The sequence below is a fragment of the Crotalus tigris genome, unplaced genomic scaffold, assembly GCF_016545835.1.
Source record: "Crotalus tigris isolate CLP2741 ecotype Arizona unplaced genomic scaffold, ASM1654583v1 scf7180000018612.917631, whole genome shotgun sequence".
Classification (NCBI taxonomy): Eukaryota; Metazoa; Chordata; class Lepidosauria; order Squamata; family Viperidae; genus Crotalus; species Crotalus tigris.
The window spans coordinates 391,770-412,030 of NW_024097107.1; the positions used below are offsets into that span (position 1 = coordinate 391,770).

At 43.9% G+C, this 20,261-nt stretch overlaps 1 protein-coding gene across 5 annotated transcripts in view; it reads left to right on the top strand.

The window, feature by feature from the left end:
- CPNE9 (copine family member 9) overlaps nucleotides 1-20,261 on the top strand; it is a 63,581-nt gene that overhangs the window by 8,669 nt on the left and 34,651 nt on the right. For all 5 annotated transcript variants that reach the window (XR_005558134.1, XM_039355162.1, XM_039355160.1 and 2 more), the window contains exon 2: nucleotides 8,946-8,986. Coding sequence is in view for 4 of the 5 variants with exons in the window: in XM_039355162.1 (XP_039211096.1) it covers nucleotides 8,946-8,986 (41 nt within the window). In the remaining variant the exon portion in view is untranslated. The remainder of the gene's footprint in view (nucleotides 1-8,945; nucleotides 8,987-20,261) is intronic.

The window sequence follows — 20,261 nt, forward strand, 5'->3', positions numbered from 1 at the left end:
AATTTGAGTGTAATTTTGCTCTGCAGAGGACAGAGTCCTTGAATAATAGGCCACGGGGACCTGTGTCCCATCATCCTTCAGATGGCTAAGTACAGCTCCCACCCCATACAGAGATGCATCGCATGCGATGCAAACAGGCAGTTCCTCATTGAAATGCGCTAAAACAGCATTAGAAGTGAGCAAGGCCTTAACTTCATTGAAACTCTTGTCATGGACTTTAGTCCACTGCCAAGGAGTCTGCTTGTCTAAGAGCCTGTGTAATGGCTCTGCCACTGCAGCTTTATGTGGGAGAAATGCATGGTAAAAATTTAATAGCCCCAAGAAAGCTTGCAGCTCACTCTTAGACTTAGGGCTTGGGGCCTGCTGGATAGCTTGCAATTTAGTTTCAGCAGGGTGAATGCCTTGAGCATCTATCCTGAATCCTAAGAAGTCAGTAGAAGTAACTCCTATCTTACATTTATCCTTCTTTAGTTTAAGGCTTGCTTTTCGAAAACGAAGCAAGACAGCCCTTAATCTTTCTGCTAAATTTTGAGATGACTCCCCAGCAATGGGGACGTCATCAAAGTAGGGACAGACCCCAGGAATACCTCGAAGTGTGCTCTCCATGACACTTTGGAATATGCCAGGGGTTACATTTACCCCAAATTGCAGTCTCTTGATCTTGAAGGCCCTCCTGTGAGTTACAATAGTCTGGGCCTCTGCAGCTGCCTCATTAACAGGTAGCTGTTGATAGGCCTGTGCCAGGTCAAGCTTTGCAAAAATGCACCCCCCCCCCTTGAGGGAGGCCAGAATGTGACTTACCACAGGCACTGGATAAGCGTGCTGTTGCAGCGCCTTATTCAGTGTGCATTTATAGTCTGCACATATACGTATGTCCCCATTAGCCTTTAGAGGCATTACTATGGGGGTTTCCCATGGACTTGAATCCACAGGTTCTAGAATGCCCTGCTGGAGAAATTTGTCCAGCTCAGCATCAATCTTGCCCTTGAGGGCAAAAGGTACCCTCCTAGGCTTAACCCTGATGGGCATGATGGTTGGGTCTAACTATAGCAAAATGGGAGGTGTCTTGTAGGATCCTAGCTCTGAATTAAACACATCTGCAAACTCCTTGCAAATCCCAGCGTTTGCAAGCTGTGCAGCCCAGTTACCTGGATTCCCAGAGCCTCGAATCAATCGAGTCCAATAAGACTCGTACGTTCACCCCCAACAACCACCACATCTAGGGAACCTTCAAAATCCTTATACTGTACCCTAAGGGTGGCCTCCCCCTTAACACACACCACAGAATTTTGAAAATCAGTGAGTATTAGATTCGATGGCCTGAGTTTAACTCGAAGGCCACTACTGCTGCAAATCCTTTTAAAGGTATTAATTGAAATAATGAAAAGAGCGGACCCAGTGTCCAACTCCATCAGTAAGGGAACCCCTTGCAACCTTACGTTAATGGAAAGTTTCTTCTTAAGGGGCTTGTGTGTCCCTGTTCTTAGAATGCTCCTGCGCAATGCGCAGAAACCCACCCTGTTTTGGCTGGGGACCCTGGTACCTTTCTGAAGCAATTCTTCCCGAGGTTGAACCTTCTGGCGACCCAAACAGACGGATGCAATGTGTCAGACGAACAAGGTGGATCTGCTAAAATAGTTAAAAACATAGAGCTCGCCAGTTCTCATTCACCTGGAGGTGGGTTTTGCAAAATAAAGTTCTGGATAGGCTGGAACTTCTGGAAAAAGTTCCAGAATGAAGAATAAATAAGGAAAGCGAAGGAACTGCTGAGTTGCTTATTTATTTAAAGAATTTACTTGGCCACCTATCTCACATCCTACACAGCTCACAATCCTTAGAAACAATATAAAAGCAAATAGGTCTTCTCCAACAGACACCGGAACACACTTTAGTCCCCCTGTCTCACCACCCATCACAGCCTAATGTTTGGGGAAGAGCCAGGTCTTTGTGGTCTTCTGAAAGGCTAAAAGACTAGTTACCCCATCCCACCAATTTATTTATTTATGAGACTTATATACCGCTTTAAGTGCAAGCACTCTCTAAGCGGTGTACACCAGTAAGCAATGTGTATATATATATATATATATATATATATATATATATATATATTTACATTGCCCCCAACAATCTGGGTCCTCATTTTACCTACCCCGGAAGGATGGAAGGCTGAGTCAACCTTGAGCCGGTGAGATTTGAACCGCTGACCTGCTGAACACAGTCAGCTAAAGTGGCCTGCAGTACTGCACTCTAACTGCTGCACCACCTCGGCCACCAATGAATTTCAGGGGGGGAGGCTGTTTCAAAAGACAGGGGCAGCCACTGAGAAAGCACACCTCCAAGATCTCAGCAGATGACAACATTTGAGGGAAGGGTCCTGGAGTGCACTCACCCTACCTGACCTAGTGGAATGGGCAGATATCCTCAGGGGGAGTCAGTTCCACAAACAATTACTGGTTCTTTACCATGTAAAGAGCTTTAATCATCATAATTACATCTGCAAAGCAACTAGGGGCCAATACTGATCACGCAACAGTGCTGTAACCAAGGTAAACCACAGAGTACCCAGAGCTGTGCATTCCACTCCATTTTGGAGCAGTTGCAGCTTCTGGACCGTCTTCAAGGGCAGTCCCCTGTAGAGCGCATTGCAGTAGTCCAATCAGAAAGTAACTAAGGCATAAGTGACTGCAAGCAAGCCCTCTTGATTCAGGAATGGGCACATGTGGTGCACACGATGAAACTGGCCACAGCTGCCACCTGCTCTTTCAGCAGGAGGATCATGCGCAAGCTAGCAGAACAGCTCTGATAATGGGTCGAATAGGTTTCTTCATTGTTGTTTGCCCGTTTACAAGAACCTTGCCAGACTGTCTGCCTTCCTTTGGGAAATGGCAGGTTTAGACTGAAGGGTTTGACCTCAAATGTTTCCTCCCCAGAATGGACTCTAAACTGGAATATATCTTTAAAAAAGGTTAAAGCTGGAATATATCTAAAAAGGTTAAATCATGGCAACTGTGGACTAAAGTTTATTAAAATTGAGCCGTTTCTTTACTCATCCAGGTAACTTCTTCAGAGTAACGAAACATCTCAGTTTTAATAAACTTTGGTCCACAGTTGCTAAGATTTAACCTTTTTAGATACCTTTGGCCTAAATCAGGGGTAGGCAACCTTGGCTCTTTTCTGTCTCATGGACTTCAACTCCCAGAATTCCTGAGCCAGCATGGCTCAGCTTGGAAACCTCTCCCTTTTCCCTCAGCAGGGCTGGCTCAGGAATTCTGGGAGTTGAAGTCCGCCAGTCATAAAAGAGCCAAGCTTGCCTAGCCCTGGGCTAGATGATTGAACCTTCATTTACATGTTACTTTTCATTTTGGGGAGACACCCCCTTGCAGTCTGTATGGCAAGATTTGGTTCTTTCCTACAACTCTCTGACTCTCTGCCTACCCACCCACATTTTCACCCAAGAAGTTACTGGGACGAATAGCACAATGTCTCAGTCTTAATAAACTTTGGTCCAGTTGTCACGATTTAACCTTTTTAGATTTAACCTTTGACCTGGATGATTGAGCCTTCATTTACAAGCTGGAATATAGTTTACCCCTCCTCACCCCCATTGGGGCCTCCGCTCTTTCAGCCAGTTGTTCTACCACCTCAGCTATAACTTGAAGAGCATCCCTACATTACTCACAAGATCTGTGTGGAGAAATATTATTTCACCCAGACTCCAAGGTGTCCTTTATCCTGACTCTGGAAAGGCAAAGACCACAACCACTCTGTCTTGCTAGGGTTGCATTCCCCATCCAGGCCCTTCTAGCCTCCAGGCCCTGAACCTGCATCTGAACAGTATTAGTTGCTCTGCACGGGGTAGAGATATTTAATTGGGTATCATTAGCATATTGATGATATCAAACTCCAAGCCGCCGGTGGATGACCTCTCCCAGTGGCTTAATATAGATGTTAAGTACAAGACATGAGAAATATGAGGCACCCGCATAACGGAGGCCTGGTGCTGAATTTCTGCTTCCCCCCCCCCAACACCGACTAATACCAGCCCTGAAGGAAGGAGGAAAACCACAATGCCTCCCACTCGCATCCCACAGAACTGGGGGGGCGCGGGGTGTCACTGTGCATACCACGGAGACTTACTCCAAGCATAAATACTGTAGCAGCATTTTAAACAGAGCCCATTTCCCGTCAGTCATTTTTGCTTAATCCCCCGGGCTGAGCAAGTTTTATGGAAGTCGGATTTTTTTAGGTCCCCTTTGCAGAACGGCGAAAAGTCTTTGGGCTGTCCTTGTGCTTCAGAGGGAAGCTGTCGGATGGAAGCGCCTTGTAGCTTCCTTGCAGCTGAGGTCCGAAAGCAAGAGAGCGGAAACGGTAAGGCTTTGCAAAGGAGAAGAAGCAGAGCCTTCTCTTTCTTTGGTCTTGAAGGGATTAATCCACTGAAGCTATTGTTGCAGGATGGAATGCTGCTTTTATATATGACAATTGCAGCGAGATGATTTTTCTGCTCAAAAAATGGAAAGCCCAGGCTGTTCACCTCGGAGGAATGCTGGGGAAGACGATGGAACTTATGGAGATGTCTAAATTAATTTCTTTGATAAGAAGAAAAAAAAATGCATTTATGATCAACTGGAAATCCTTTTTACATTTTTTTGCACAAAACAGAATTAAATGCATTAACGAGGTGTGGTTTTGATGATTGGGGGGGGAAATGGATAATAGACAAGACTGAGCTTTTTTTGTAATCATAGTAGCAGATAAACCTTGCCATTGTACTTATATTTGCTGCAAAGAAAATCGGAAGCGTCTTCTTTGAATTTCTCTTTATTCTTTCTTTCTGCACTTTTGCTTTTCTTTCTTTCTTTCTTTCTTTCTTTCTTTCTTTCTTTCTTTCTTTTCTGATTTTACTCATTACACGTAGCCTTTGACTTAGGACCATGTGGGAGCAGAATTTCTGCTGCTAAGCAAGGGGGGTGGTTAACTCACTTGTCCTCGATTTTACAGCCTTCTCTGCCATGGTTAACAATAACAACAATAACAACTTTATTATCACTTTGAATGTACATCAATCGGCATACACCAGAATGAAATTTCGTTGTATACAGCTCCCAAAGGGCCACCACCTCCGATATACACTCCTTGTTCGTGGCTTCCAGCTAAAGTTTCAGATCGTCCATTTTAATCTCTAGGGCGAGGCTTTTCAGCCAGTGGTACGGGTACCACCTGTGGTATATTGGCACCTGGCAGGTGGTACGTGACCATCCTAGAAAAGTGGTAGTGGGGGAGGAGAATGAGCTGAACCGGTGGCAGCACCGCACAAGCCTGAGTAAGATATGGCTGGAGCTGCAGGGCTGTCAGGGCTTAGCGGAAGCACCAGGATCAGCGCTTCTTTGGGACTGTCAGGGCTAGTGGAAACACCAGGATTAGCACCAGGCTCCAGGTGGAGCTCAGCGCTGATCCTGGCGCTTCTGCTGAGCCCAAAAGACACGCCGATCAGCTGGAATGTTGCAGCATCTCCAGGGTCTTGTGATTTACATTCAGATGCTTGGCAACTGATTCATATTTATGACGATCACAGTGTCCCAGGGTCATGTGAAGTGACCAAAACCTGCTGCAACCACCCAGCAGATGGGGGGGGAAATAAAAACCAAACATCCCCACACCACCCCCGCTGCCAATCCTCAACAGAAATGCTCACAACAATGAAAACCTCAGACAGGAGGAAGAGCGCTGCCAGGCGGGCAGGCAGGTGTCTTGTTCGGCTGTGGCTTGGGGGGCCCTTTTTTCAGTGCCATTTTAACTTTGAACAGTCACCAAGCTAACTGTTGTAAGTCGAGGACTACCTGTACTTCATCACTTTTTTCCTTTTTTGACACCTTTTTGACACCTTGCTAGGCGATTGGTGGTACTTGGATTTTGCCATATCCTAAAAGTGGTACAATGGGTGAAAAGGTTGAAAAGCCCTGCTCTAGGGAGCGAACGATGGCAAACAGGACAGATGGAAACAGAGCTCCGTGTGGATTAGCCCTCAAATTAGATTGTATTCCTCCATGACAATCTCATCTCCTTTCCTTTTTCTGATCCTGACTCTTCCACCTTTTCCTTAAGTTGCTAAGCAAATCTTTGCAGCTGTTAAGCGAACCACAGAGTAATTAAGCAAAATGGTCATAACTGTGGAAAACGATCATCAGTCACTTTTTTCAGTAACTTTGAATGGTCACTAAACGGATGGTTGTAAGTTAAGGGTTATCTGTAAGAGCCAGGCTTTCTCTCCTTTTCCTGCCCGAAATAAAAGGAGAAAATAATAATAATACCAGAGATGGAAGAAGCCAAGGATTTTGCCCATAGAGCAGGAGACTGACTGTATCTACAGAGCGGGGGGGGGGGCAGTATTGCAATCCAGTGGCTTTGGATGGTGCTTGGCTAAGCCTGGATTACAAGTTTTAGGGTAGGGAGGGCGAACCTAGGACACGCGTGTCAAAGGTGACACACCACAATGTTTTGGGTGACACACCAGCGTTCACCAACACCCAACAACTATTCCCGAAAGCACACCCCATCGCTTTTGGAGACGGCAGAGGCAGGGCAAGAGTGGGGTGTGCTTTTGTATGGCTTACGGACTCTTTGACAGTTAGGTGAGAGGGCCACGCTTTCGCAATGCCTCCAGAGGCTCCCAAAATTGTGCAAAAAAAAAATGGGGCATGCTTTTGCACGAATGTTTGGAGGCCATTTGAGAGTCAGGCGTGCTCTCGCACAGCCTCTGGAAGTTACATGTGAGGGCTGGGCTCTCACATGACCTCCACAGCCTCTGAAAGTCATGAAAGATCGGGGTGGGCTTTCACGTGTTTTTCGGAGGCTGCAGAGGCCGTGGAAGAGCATTCTCCAAAGCCGCTTCAAGAAGGAAGATTTTGACATGCTTCAAATAGACCTCAGGTGCCTGTCAATGAAAAGAGGACACTGCCTGAAGGTAAGCAGCATGCAACGGATCCTAGGGATCATACACAATTGGACTGGTTTATTTTTTTTTTAAAAAAAATAAATGAATATGTAAAGAATTCTTTTCCTTTTGTTGGAGCAGTGAAGTCAAGTTTCTGGATTTTTGACATGCCCGGTCCAAAAGGTTCACTGTCTGGGCCCTGAAACTGTGGCTGCTCCTGCCCCGCAGGGCCAGTTTTCCACTAACACTAAGCCGGCTGAAGTGAGCTTTCTAGGAAGCAAATTGAATAAATAGTTGCCTGACTGCCTCACTAGCGTCAATTCAGCCTTTTCCTCTTGAACTACGATGACTCCAGAAGATGCTGAGCCAATCTCAAAGGTGCTGCTTCACCCCCACCCTTTCAAAAGACAACTGGACTTTCTTAGTGTTTTCTCTGAAGACATTTCACTTCTCATCCAAGAAGCTTCGTCAGTTCTGATAGGATGGTGGACCAAAACGTCTTCAGAGAAAACACCAAGAATGTCCAGTTGCCTTTTTGAAAGGGGAAAAAAAAAAGCACCTTTGAGACAACCATGGCCTGGATGACTGAGAACCTCCATAGACATGCTGAGCTTCTGGGGATCACTTGAGGCCGGACCGTGTCACCCTCATGTCATGTCTGAATGTCTTTCATTGTATTTCACTTGTGGTCATATAGATGAAAGTTCTCAAAGGACTGTAAACTTTGTGGCAAGGATCCTGGGGCGTGGCAAGAAGATGATTGAGCACGGCAGAGGGGAAAGGGGTCGAGGGATGTTGTGTGGAAGACTTTGAACCTCACAACTGTGTGATTCCCATTGACTTGATTGTGTTCTCTCCTATTTGTTGGAATGTGTATAGCAAGAGCTTCTGATCTTTTTTTTACCAAATCGGAAATGCAGAGAAGATAGGTAAGAATCGAATGTTAGATTTTTTTTAGGAGATACGTTCTAGATTACACTACTAAATTTTTAAAAAGAAGCTCGGGGTCACCACATATGGATTTTTGGTGTGGGAGGAATGTGAGCCAAATTTCAGTGCTGATGCTCAAAATAAATTCCTGAGCTCAACTTAATTACACACACACTTCTTTTGCATTAGGCTCCAACTGGGGGAGCTCCAGTTAATGCTTTAAAAAAAGAACAAATGTTCTTACACTCTTGTCCTAGATATCATGAGGCCTAGCAACTTGTACGTGAAAATAATATCTTTTTCTTTGTTGGACCTCTAGTTCTAAATAATAAATAAAGCTGTTGCTAGTTATTGGACCTCTGCATTTGTGTTGCCTCTTGCGTAGAAAAAAAGAGAGAAGTTCCTAGTTATTTATTATTTCATTTACGTATTATTTTATTTATATTCAGTCTCTATTGTTTTTATTAAACAACTCAAGGCAGCGAAAATATCTAATACTTCTTCCAGCTCCTATTTTCCTGAAAACCTCAACCCTGTGAGGTGAGTTGGGCTGCGAGAGAATGAATGGCCACCCAGCCAGTTTTCATGTCTAAGTCAGGACTAGAACTTATTCTTTCTGAGTTTCTAGCCTGGCACTATAACTGCTAGCTAGATCGAACTGGCTGCCTTATGGTCAGGTAGAAAGTTCTTTATCTTTCTGATCAAGAAAGCTCTGTTTTGGGAATCCAAGGAAGCTGCCAGAATAGATGTGAGCGTTTGACCAGCACTTAAATTGCTGGCAGTTTAAAAGCTCTAACATGGTGGGCTGGCTCTGTTCTCTCTGCCGCTGGCTGTAGATTTGATTATCCCCTTTAATGGCCTCTTAATCCAGATGTGTTATAATCCTAACAGAAGGAACGTTTGGCCAGAGAACAGAAGGAACTCAGAAGGGTCAGGGTGATTTTATTCTAGGGGAAATTAATTGGAAGCAAGCAAATCCTGTGCTTCTTAGACACACCCACACCCACACAGACAGCTTCTCTGTATTTGCACACTGGTAATGGCTGCTCTTTCTTTCTACCCTTTGGCTCCTTCATCTTCCCAGGAATCTGTTGGATATGGACACTTTCTCCAAGTCTGATCCTGGTAAGTAGGTTGAGCTGGGAACAACAGTGGCATTGGCACCAAATGATGGATATAGAAGGGGGGGGGCCCACCCACCCACCCACCCAAGAATCAAAGGCTGGCATCCTTTGACAGCAATCTTGAATTCGTTTCATCGCCCAGCTACCATTAACAGACAAGAACGTCTCCCTTGATAAGCGTTCAACCACGTTAATTCCCGTCAGACCTTTGAGATAGGCCAGAAAATGGACTCCCCACAAGTTTGATGGGGACGATAGTTTACTGATGTAAGCCACCATAACAGAATCATGAAAGCCTGACTGTGTTTTCCCTTCCCTCCCTATTACAGGCAGTCCTCGACTTACAACCACAATTGAGCCCAAAATTTCTCTGGCTAAGCGAGACAGTTGCTCCCATTTTACCACCTTTCTTGCCACAGTTGTTAAATGAATCACTGCAGTTGTTAAGTTAGTTACACAGTTCTGGCTTCCCTATTGACTTTGTTTGTCAAAAGGTCGCAAAAGGTGATCACATGACCCCGGACACTGCAAATGTCATAAGTCACTTTTTTCCAGTGCTGTTGTAACTTCAAACGGTCACTAAATGAATGGCTGTAAGTCAAGGATTAGCTACATACCCCCGGGTGGTTAGGTGGAGCTAGTGTGAATTTCTTCTTAACGTTCTCTTTGTCTCTTGTAACCATCTCTGCAAAGTTTCCCCAAGATCCTTTCTATAGCTCCCTACAGTTCCAAGACATCCTTCCTAACTGGATGCCCTTGAGATATATTGGGATTACAATTTCCATCATTTGGAGTAATTGGAATTGTAATTCAGTGCATTCGGAAGAGTCCTGGTTGAGGAAAAGTGCTCTTAGGGGTGTTCTGTCAAGGTTTGATATTAACCAAGTTACCCTACACCAGGGTAGGCAACCTTGGCTCTTTTATGACTCGTGGACTTCAATTCCCAGAATTCCTGAGCCAGCCATGCTGGCTCAGGAATTCTGGGACTTGAAGTCCACAAGTCATAAAAGAGCCAAGGTTGCCTACCCCTGCCCTACACAATTGGGAGAATATTGGGAGCATCTCAGTCCCATCACAGGCAGTTGAAGGTGACACATTCACTGAATCGTGGCCGTTTACTTGGTGAGCCATTGGGGAGTTGTCTACCCTACAGAACTGATCATCATGTCTTCTCCAGTCCCGCACAACACGTGTTGTGCCCAGGGAGGAAGAAAATTGCAAGCTAAATCAAATTTATAATCACGCGGTTAGAAAGAAAGCAAAGCGGCTGGCAGGTCTGTGGCGGGAAATAAATCATAAGGAATATTGAGAGGGCAGATTGTGTGTCTCAGAGGGAATGAATGGCTGAATGAATGAATGGGAATTATAGTGTTGCTGTGACTCAATGTCAGGGCACATGCAAATTCCATGTTCCAAATTCATAATTACTGGTGGAAATCCAGGAGAGCTGCTGCCAATCAGTTTGGGATAGGCAACATTTTGGGGGCGGATCTTGAAATATGTGGTGGACGTGCTCACAATAGCTATCTAGAAAAAGAATAGAATAGAATAGAATAGAATAGAACAAGAAATAAAACAGAATAGAATAGAATAAGAAATAAAACAGAACAGAACAGAATAGAATAGAATAAGAAACAATAGAATAGAATAGAATAGAATAGAATAGAATAGAATAGAATAGAATGGAATGGAATGGAATGGAACGGAACGGAACGGAACGGAACGGAACGGAACATAATAGAATAGAATAGAATAGAATAGAATAGAACAGAACAGAATAGAATAGAATAAGAAATAGAACAGAATAGAATAGAATAGGAATAGAATGGAATGCAATGCAATACAATGCAACACAATAAAACAGAATAGGAATAGGAATAGAACACAATGCAATACAATACAATACTTTATTTGGCCAAGTGTGATTAGACACACAAGGAATTTATCTCCGGTATAGAAGCTCTCAGTGTACATGCAAAGCATCAGAATACTAATCATCATCATCATCATAGTAAAACCAATAAGAGGGGGTAGTAAGGAAGATAATAAGAATGCTAATAACAGTACTACAGCCATGCTACATGGATAAATATACACAGATATTAGACAGTACTGCATATTTGCAAAAGCATGCCAGCTTCCTATTTAAGGTTCCCAGACTTTTAAAAAGTCAGTTGGGCAGATGTTCTTCTGGACATCTCACAGTTCAAGGTGACTCTGAGCATTTTGACCTTACAGCCTCACCTATAGTGCACACGGCTATTGAGTGTGACAATTTTTTTATTGGGATTCCCCATTTTATTCATGGACTTTTGAGGGGTCCAAGCATCGCTGTCCATCTAACTAACCTTGACTTTTAGCACTTTGTAGAGTCTGTCACCACCCCCAGGAAATTTTAGCACCATGAGTTTGATTATGAGGTTTTACAGAAGCTCATTGGCAAAGCTTTACGTTACTATAAGCTAAATTCAGCTCCAAGGACTCCTCACCTTTACCCAGGCAACTAAGCTCTCTGTCAGCAATCCTGTCTTTTGCCCATCATTTTTCTTTTCATTAAAAATATATGTTCAGGAAGCAAGAAATAAAGAGCTGCACAATGGCAGGTGATTGCTAGCAGGGGAAACAGAGCTAGGAAAAGGGCCAGGTAGGTGCTTGACAAAGGCAATCACTTTTAGAAAATGAAGGTAATTCACATGATCTGAATGGTGGAGTTAGTAAAAGCTGCTTTCCTCTAAATGGCAAAGCAACTGACAGCGCCATCATTGTTATGATCACAGGACAACCACGGTGCCCAGAGCCTCTGAGGGATGATTTTGGAATGAATCCCTGAAGGTGGAAAGTTTGAAGAAACTCATGAGGGCATTGCTGGCCTGCCTTAAGCCTGGGCAGACAGGCGGAAATTGTATTCAGAATGAAGGCAGCATTCTTGGTTCACATTTTCATGCTTGACGGAATATGAGACTCCATTGCCATACTTTGACTTATCCATCTTACAGAACATAGAATCATAGACTTGGAAGGGAACTTTGAGATCATCTAGTCCAGTGGTGGCGAACCTATGGCACAGGTGCCAGAGATGGCACTCAGAGCCCTCTCTATGGGCACGCACGCCGTTGCCCCAGCCCCGCCTCCACCTGCGGCCCCCTCCTCACCAGCAGCCCCCTGGAAGAGAGTCGTCCTTGGGTGTGGCCTGCACAGAGCAACGCAGCCAAGGACGTGGCAGCCGGGCAGCGGGGGAAAGACTCCGCCCTTGCACCCCATTGTGTGCAGATGGTGCTGTGGGGTGTGGGCAGAGGATGTAGCCGCCATGGCGCTGCTGGGCTGCCTGGGTGATCTGCGGCGGGCCATGGAGGCGGTGGGTGGCCCTGTGGACGGACAGGATGGGATGGGGGGAAGAGCAGGGGTCGGAGGGCGGGGGCGGGTTTGGAGCACTCGGTTTCTAAATGGTTCGCCATCACTGATCTAGTCCAACCCCCTGCTTGAACAGGAGACTCAGTACCAGGGGTGTGTGAAACTGCTGGCCTGCGGGCTGGATGTGTCACATGGAAGCCGCACCCACCCCAGCTCCAGCAAGGGGGAAAAAGTCACACTATGTCGTGACGCGGTGAGTTTGATACCCCTACTCTGTACCATTTCAGACAAATGGCTGTCCAGTCTCTTCTTGAAAGCCTCCAGTGATGGAGCACTCACGACTTGTGAAGGCAAGCCATTCCACTGGTTGATTGTCCTCACTGACAAGAAGTTTCTCCTAAGTTCTAAGTTGCTTCTCTCTTAGTTGTTGTTAATTGCGAAGTCGTGTCCGACCCGTCGCGACCCCATGGACAATGTTCCTCCAGGTCTTCCTGTCCTCTACCATCTTCTGGAGTCCATTTAAATTCACACCTACTGCTTCAGTGACTCCATCCAGCCATCTCATTCTCTGTCGTCCCCTTCTTCTATTGCCCTCAATCTTTCCCAGCATTAGGCTCTTCTCCAGTGATCCTTCCTTCTCATTAGGTGGCCAAAGTACTTGAGTTTCAACTTCAGGATCTGGCCTTCTAAAGAGCAGTCGGGGTTGATCTCTTCTAGGACTGACCCGTTTGAACGCCTTGCAGTCCAAGGGACTCGCAGGAGTCTTCTCCAGCACCATAGTTCAAAGGCTCTCTTAGTTACCATCCATTATTTCTTGTCTTGCCTTCTGATGCCCCCCCCCCACCCATCTGTGTAGGAGCCCCTCAAAAATCTTGGAGTCAAATGATAGAGCGAGTTATTATTTTTATTTATTTACCAACAGCACGGTGTGGTGTGAATAGACGTTACGTTCAAAAAGGGTGAGCTTTGTCTCGGGACGATGCAATTATTCTCACATCTTCCTCGTTCTCTTCAAACCCTTGGAATCCTTTGTACGTCAGTCGTCCTTCTTCTGAATGGATCAGCGCTGCCTTCAGAAAGGGGCATTCCAGTCAGTGGGACCATCCCATTCCCATCTCCATGTCCTCACTTTCCGGCTCGATATTTCAGTAAGACAAGAACAAATGGCAATTGTATGAGAGTAAGGAGGGTACCTTGAATCCGGAGAGGGGGGGAAGAGAAAATAAGGAGGCAGGAATTGTCAGTCTTCTCAGATACACCAGACAGGAAAAAATGACCAGGATAGCTAATTCTACTTTATTTTACCGCTACCTTAACAGAACAAGTACAAATGTCTCACCACCTCTTTTACAGCCTGAGAAACTAGGTCAGTGTTTCTCAACCTTGACAATTTTAAGGCATGTGGACTTCAACTCCCAGAATTCCACAGCCAGCATTGCTGGCTGTGGAATTCTGGGAGTTGAAGTTCACATGCCTTAAAATTGTCAAGGTTGAGAAACACTGAACTAGGTGGTATCCCTTTTGCGCTTCTTTTTGTCCTTTATGCAGCTGCAGGCTATGCCTTCCCTTATCTTAGCATCTCTTCACCCAGTCTCTCAAGGTCTTTCTCCTAAACTCTTTACAGGAACTCCCACGAATGCAGAACTATCCATCCTGGGCTGCTTCACAGCATGTAGCAAATATCTGCAACAGTTCAGTAGCTTCCTCTTTCCATGGGATTGTAAAAGCCGCTGCTGTTTAAGATGTTGCAGACAGCAGCTGTGCTCCAAGGCGCATTTTGGAGATAAGACAAAATGCTGTATGACTCTGAAAATGCGTCTCTGCAGCATTTCCTGGGAAGAACAATTGAGATGGAACTCAAGTTGGATGAAGATCACCAGCATCATGGAAAGCTAAAAAGTTTTACAACACAGATTCCGGGCAGCATGAAAGTGCATAGAAGAGCCCTTTATGATCAGGAAGCAGCTTTTTCCCACCAAGCACCCTGCAGATGTGTAAGGCTACAATGACCAAGTTGCAAGCCATCACATCTGGAGGATGCCCAGCTGAAGCAGTCTGGGCATCCTCCAGATGTTGAGGATCTAACTCTAGTTTTGAAGTCTTCTCTTCTTTCCAAAAGCTGTTCTTTCTGGTTTGTTTCTAGCCACCTTAATAAATCTTTTTGAAACATGCGCCACACATGGAGGAAAGTTGTTATCATGAGGGTGAAACCTCATTAAAATGAAGGACTCATTCAAATTTTAGCACCATAGTTGGATTAGACCGTCTCTTGCCCCTTGACGTTAAGGACCGTGAGTCTCTGCTGCATTGCTTTGACTCTTGTTTCACTCTGGGATAGAAAAATGTGGCGAGGCCTGGATCTCTTCTCTATTATACGCTGTTAAAACATAAAACATAGAATACCAGAGTTGGAATGGACTTTGGAGGTCTTCTAGTTCAACCCTCTGCTCAAGCAGGAGATCCTATACCAGGGGTAGACCTTGGCTCTTTTATGACTCGTGGACTTCAATACCCAGAATTCCTGAACCTGGCATGCTGACTCAGGAATTCTGGGAATGGAAGTCCACGAGTCAGAAAAGAACCAAGGTTTCAAACCCCTGTTTATACCATTTCATTCAAATGACTGTCTAATCTCTTCTTAAAAACCTCCAATGATAGAGCTTCTACAACTTCTAGAGCAGTGTTTCTCAACCTTGACAATTTTAAGGCATGTGGACTTCAACTCCCAGAATTCCACAGCCAGCAATGCTGGCTGTGGAATTCTGGGAGTTGAAGTCCACATGCCTTAAAATTGTCAAGGTTGAGAAACACTGTTCTAGAGGCAAGCCATTCCTCTGATTAATTCTTCTCGCTGTCAGGAAATTTCTGCTTAGTTCCAGGTTCAATCTCTCTCTCTCTTCCACCCATTCCTTCTTGACCTGCCCTCAGGTGCTTTGGAAAATAAGCTGATCCCCTCTTCTTTGGGACAGGTCCTCAAATTCTGGAAGACCGCTGTCCTATCACCCCTAGTCCTTCTATTCGTTTGACTACACACACCTGCAATCTGACCAAATCATCCGTCGTTAGGGATGTTTTCTTACCCCCAGATGAAGAGAATGCCCTAAGCTCATCCACACAAGTTGCTGTTGGGCACATTTTTGGCTTCTTGCAATTGCCCATTGGTCTCCAGAGAGGTTTGTTAACGTAATTTCAGGGCATTATGGAAGATGCTGGGGAGCACAGCAAAGACCAGGGCTTGATTCCTCCCCCCCCCATCCCAAACAAGGAATAATGAAAGACTATAATCAAATATGTTCCAGAGAGACATGCTAGTTTCAGCAGGATAATTCTGCAGATCTTCCAAGAACCTGCCAGAACTGATGAAGCTTCTTGGATGAGAAGCGAAACTACTACTACTACTCTTCTTCTTCTTCTTCTTCTTCTTCTTCTTCTTCTTCTTCTTCTTCTTCTTCTTCTTCTCTTCTTCTTCTTCTTCTTCTTCTTCTTCTTCTTCTTCTTCTTCTTCTTCTTCTTCTTCTTCTTCTTCTTCTTCTTCTTCTTCTTCTTCTTCTTCTTCTTCTTCTTCTTCTTCGTCCTCCTCTTCCTCCTTCCTTCTCCTTCCTTCTCCTTCTTTCTCCTTCCTTCTAGAAAAAAACCAACCCCAGTCCAGTTGCCTTTTCAAAAAGCACATCTGAGACAACTATGACCTGGTTGACTGAGAATTCCCACAGACATTTTGCCAAGAATAATGTGTTTGCTGTCTCCCATCCCATCACCAAATCTCCCTGTATTTTCTTCCTAACACACTTAAATTTAGTGTCCTAAATCTGTTCATTTTTATTCAGAAATAAGTTTCATCCAACTGGCCAGGGTGAATTCAACTCCTTGCATGCCTCTTTCCTCCACTCTCAGCTCTCGTGTGGGTCAGAAAACCTTTCTTCAGCAGAGTGCCTATTAACAGTAGTTGGAGAAAGAGCTCAATTGTGCTGTGAAACTCCTCAAGGCAAGAAAATGTGTGCAAAAAGCAATGTAGCTCATTTTTTGGTTCACTGTGGTTAATAGTCCTTGTAAAGAAGGTTTTTTTTAACGTGTTTCCATCAGTATTTTAATTTTCAGTTATTGGATTGCATTTTTTATTTGCATAAAGACACACCCATTTTTTTTAATGGTGTAGGAAATTAAATATTAAGGGAGACTTTATACCTCATTACCTGGAAATAATGGGGCTTATTCGGAGCACATAATCAGATAAGAATTTGAACAGTTACAGGACAACAAGTGAAAAACAGGGTTAAGATTTTTCTGCCTACTGGCAGTTGGTGCCATGAAACCTTGAGAAAATCTTTCTCAATGAAACTTTTAGTTGTTGTTTGACCAATATGTGGGATCCGCGGTGCTCTCTGAGCTTCATTACCAAACTAGGTAATATCATCAATACTGCAAAGGAGAGGGGTTGGCTCTTATTTTTATATACTAGTGACTTGCTCTGTTATCATTGATGGGACTGCTCCTTGATTAGGCGATTGTTCAAGGAACCGCCAAGAACACTCCCCAAAAGCTGCCAAAATACAAAAATAAGAGTGAACCCCTCTCCCTTCTAGATGATGTTACCAATTGTTGAAAGAAAAGTCTTCATCGTAGTTCAGTCCAAGCTGGGAATAAACAACATGGTGACTGCTTTAGAAAGAAGGTTGCAGTTTATTTAGAGCCAGATAGGAAGATGGCTCTGGAAGAAAAAGAGAGCGAGCACATGTAGGGAGTGGGGTTTTATACCCTCTGTAGCCTTTTGTTTGGAGTTGTTCCTGTGGCATGAACTTTGACCTGAGTCTGAGTGTGCCTTTCTGGTATTCTGATGTTGGTGTATTAATCCTATTATGTCCCAAGGGTCATATCCTGCTTCCCTGGGGCTGTGGCTGATGACTCTTAGATTTTTGGTGTTGATTCTAGGGATCTTTCTTCCTAATCCCAGTTTCCTGATTCCAGTCTTTCTGACAAGATTATCACATCTGCAATTCTGTAGATTTGGTTTCTGTTTGGGACAGAAATACTTTTAAATATTTGCAAAAATATTTCTTTCTCTGGGGGGGGGCTGACTTCCCTCACTAGTTTGGTAATGAAATGTCTGCAAAAAAAAGCACGAAGCTCTGACAGTCCCAGGGACCCCACAGTTCAACCCTGAACTACAAATAGTGTCTTCTGGCAGGACTTGGTATTTATAGAGAGGGGGGGGGAATGCCCAGGGATGCAGCTTCCCAGATGCCGATGCCTAGGGATGCTGATTAAAGTGATCAGCGTAGTTGTTATTCTGCTGGACTCTATGACAGACAATTTTTAAAAGGTGAATTTAGGTCAAGGAAGTTTAATGCATTTGCTCTTGTTAGAATCCTGAATAGTAATGCCTGGGGGTGGGAATTCTGAGATATCATAAATGAGTTGTGAAATGAAGTGAGGCCTGGATTTTTCGGAAAAAGGCAAAACTATCCCTTCAGGAGAAATAGGTCTGAGAAATCCCTTTCAAGTAGAAATGTTATTTTTCCCAGAATAATTGATCTGCTGAAATACTGAGTCAAGTTACAAATTGCTTGACACGCGTAAGAAAGCATTGGATGAAATATTTAGTTTTGCTTTGATATTAATCACAATTGATGTACAAATCCAGGCTATGTTTAGTATCTTTTAGATCAGGCAGGCACATTGCTGGATTGTTATCTAGACACATTCCTAATAAAACATCTTGGCAGACAACAGTGGAATAGAGTTTGAAACGACAATGTCATGGCTTGGAATATGTGTGTTCTGCTAAAGCAAGCACAACTTAAGAAACCTCTCTTTTCTTTAAGAAATCTCAGGGATAAAGATGCAAGTTATTGTGGACAATTGATTAACAATCCCTGCATTGGTTAATAATCAATGGCACGCAGCCCAAAATAATAGCAGGATCAATTTTGTATTGGAAACACAGCTGCCATCCGACTTCACCACAATACATGCCAGGCATCTCCAGACTTGGAAGCTTTAAGACTTGTGGATTATAACTCCCAGAATTCCATGCTGGCAGGGGAATTCTGGGAGTTAAAGTCCAGAAGTCTTAAAAGTTGCCAAGTTTGGAGACCCCTGATATATGCCAACAGAGACATAATTGCAGAATCTCAGACTTCTCCCTATATATTTAGTCTCCCCAAGTTGTAGTCTGGATGCTTGTGCTGTGACTTTTTAAAAAAAATTACTTTGATGTGTTTATTTATTTATAATCCATACTCTGATACAATGATAAACCGTTTCAAACCAGGGCAAAACTGCTCTAGAGGGGAAGTGAATTTGCAATGTAATCTATAACTTATGAAGCTCCAAGTGGTTTGGCACAAGGATACAAGAATGCCCAGAGCTACTGGAAGTTGGGTGGTATAGACATTTAATATATTATATTTATATGCCACTCATCTCATCATTACAGCAACTCTGGGTGACTTACAGCATAATAGAAAAAGAATACAAAACCATTAAAAACTAAGAAAAATCAAAGACTAAGAACAAGAGGATAGGCGACATAGGGGTGTCAGAGTATGCACAATCTTATTGCGCTGAGGTAACCCAGGAGTAAATATAGTAAACAGTGGTCTGTATTAAATGGTGGTTTATATTACAGTATTTACAATATACACTAGGAACAAAATGCATACACATAATACAGCAAACTAACATACAGCAGTTACAGCAGGAAACAGACAAGAGAGAACACAGCAGCAAAAGCCTTCCCTTTTCTACTCAGACTCTTAAAGGGACACAGACATCTGCTGAGTCATTCCTATCATTGCATCATCCACCTTACATTACATCAGCTGGTTAGCCTTTAAATCATTATCCTGACATAGAGGTGGAGATGGTCTCTCTTATCCAGTCAGCCACCCTCAGCATAGAAGCCTGTATCAAGACTTCAAGCCAGCCAGCAGAGCCAGGTTTTCAGGCTCTTCTGGAAAGCCAGGACTCATCTCTGGCCAGAGAATATTCCAAAGGACAGGGACCATAGCAAAAAAACAAAAACAAAAACCTCATCATCCAGACTCTACCAGCTGAATTTTTTGGGCAGACGAGATCCAAAGTAGACCCTCTTCTGCTGGAACAAATGGGACAGGCCAGTCCAATTGGGATGAAAAAGCTCCTCAGATTATTAGTATTATTAGGGTTCTTTGCACAGTCAGGAGATGTGGATGCTTGATGGTGTTAAAGGTATCATCACAGGATGTAAGCTGTTCCAAAGTAAAGCTGCCTTTTGCAATTGCCTAATAGATTATCATGGTTCGTTGCATAGTTAGCCAGATGTTTAGACTGGATTTGGCATTTTTCTCCACCTACCAAGTCCTTCCTAAGAACCTCGGATAGGCAGATATTGACGTTTGACGGTGTTAGAGGTATCGTCTCAGGATGTAAGCTGTTCCGAGTAAAGTTGCCTTTTGCAATTGACTGATGGTGAATTTCTCAATTGCCTTTTGCAATTGACTGATGGTGAATTTGTCAGTGCCGATGGACAAATTCAATGGTGCTCCAATTGTTCTGGGATTGCACCCTAGGCACCTATTACCCCTGTTTTCATGTCCTATTTCTGTTATTAATATTATTATTCCTACAGGATTGCACCTTCAACCAGCATAACAGGATCTGTCCAATAAGACCAGTTTGGGGAAAACTTTTGGTGGTTCCCCCACTACTAAGAGATTATAGGGGCAAGGCCAGAGGATGCCTCTCCGTTGTGGCCCCTTGTTATAAAATACTTTATCACCAGATATCAGGCTTGCTCCAATCTTCTTGGTCTTTCAAAAGCAAGCTAAACCCGAGCTGTTCCAGTAATTCTTTTAAATGCTTAAGATAACACTGTAGAACTGTTTATGTGCTCTCGTTTTAAGATAAAACGAGAGCACATCAACATCTGTTAGATGACTATAACAAAT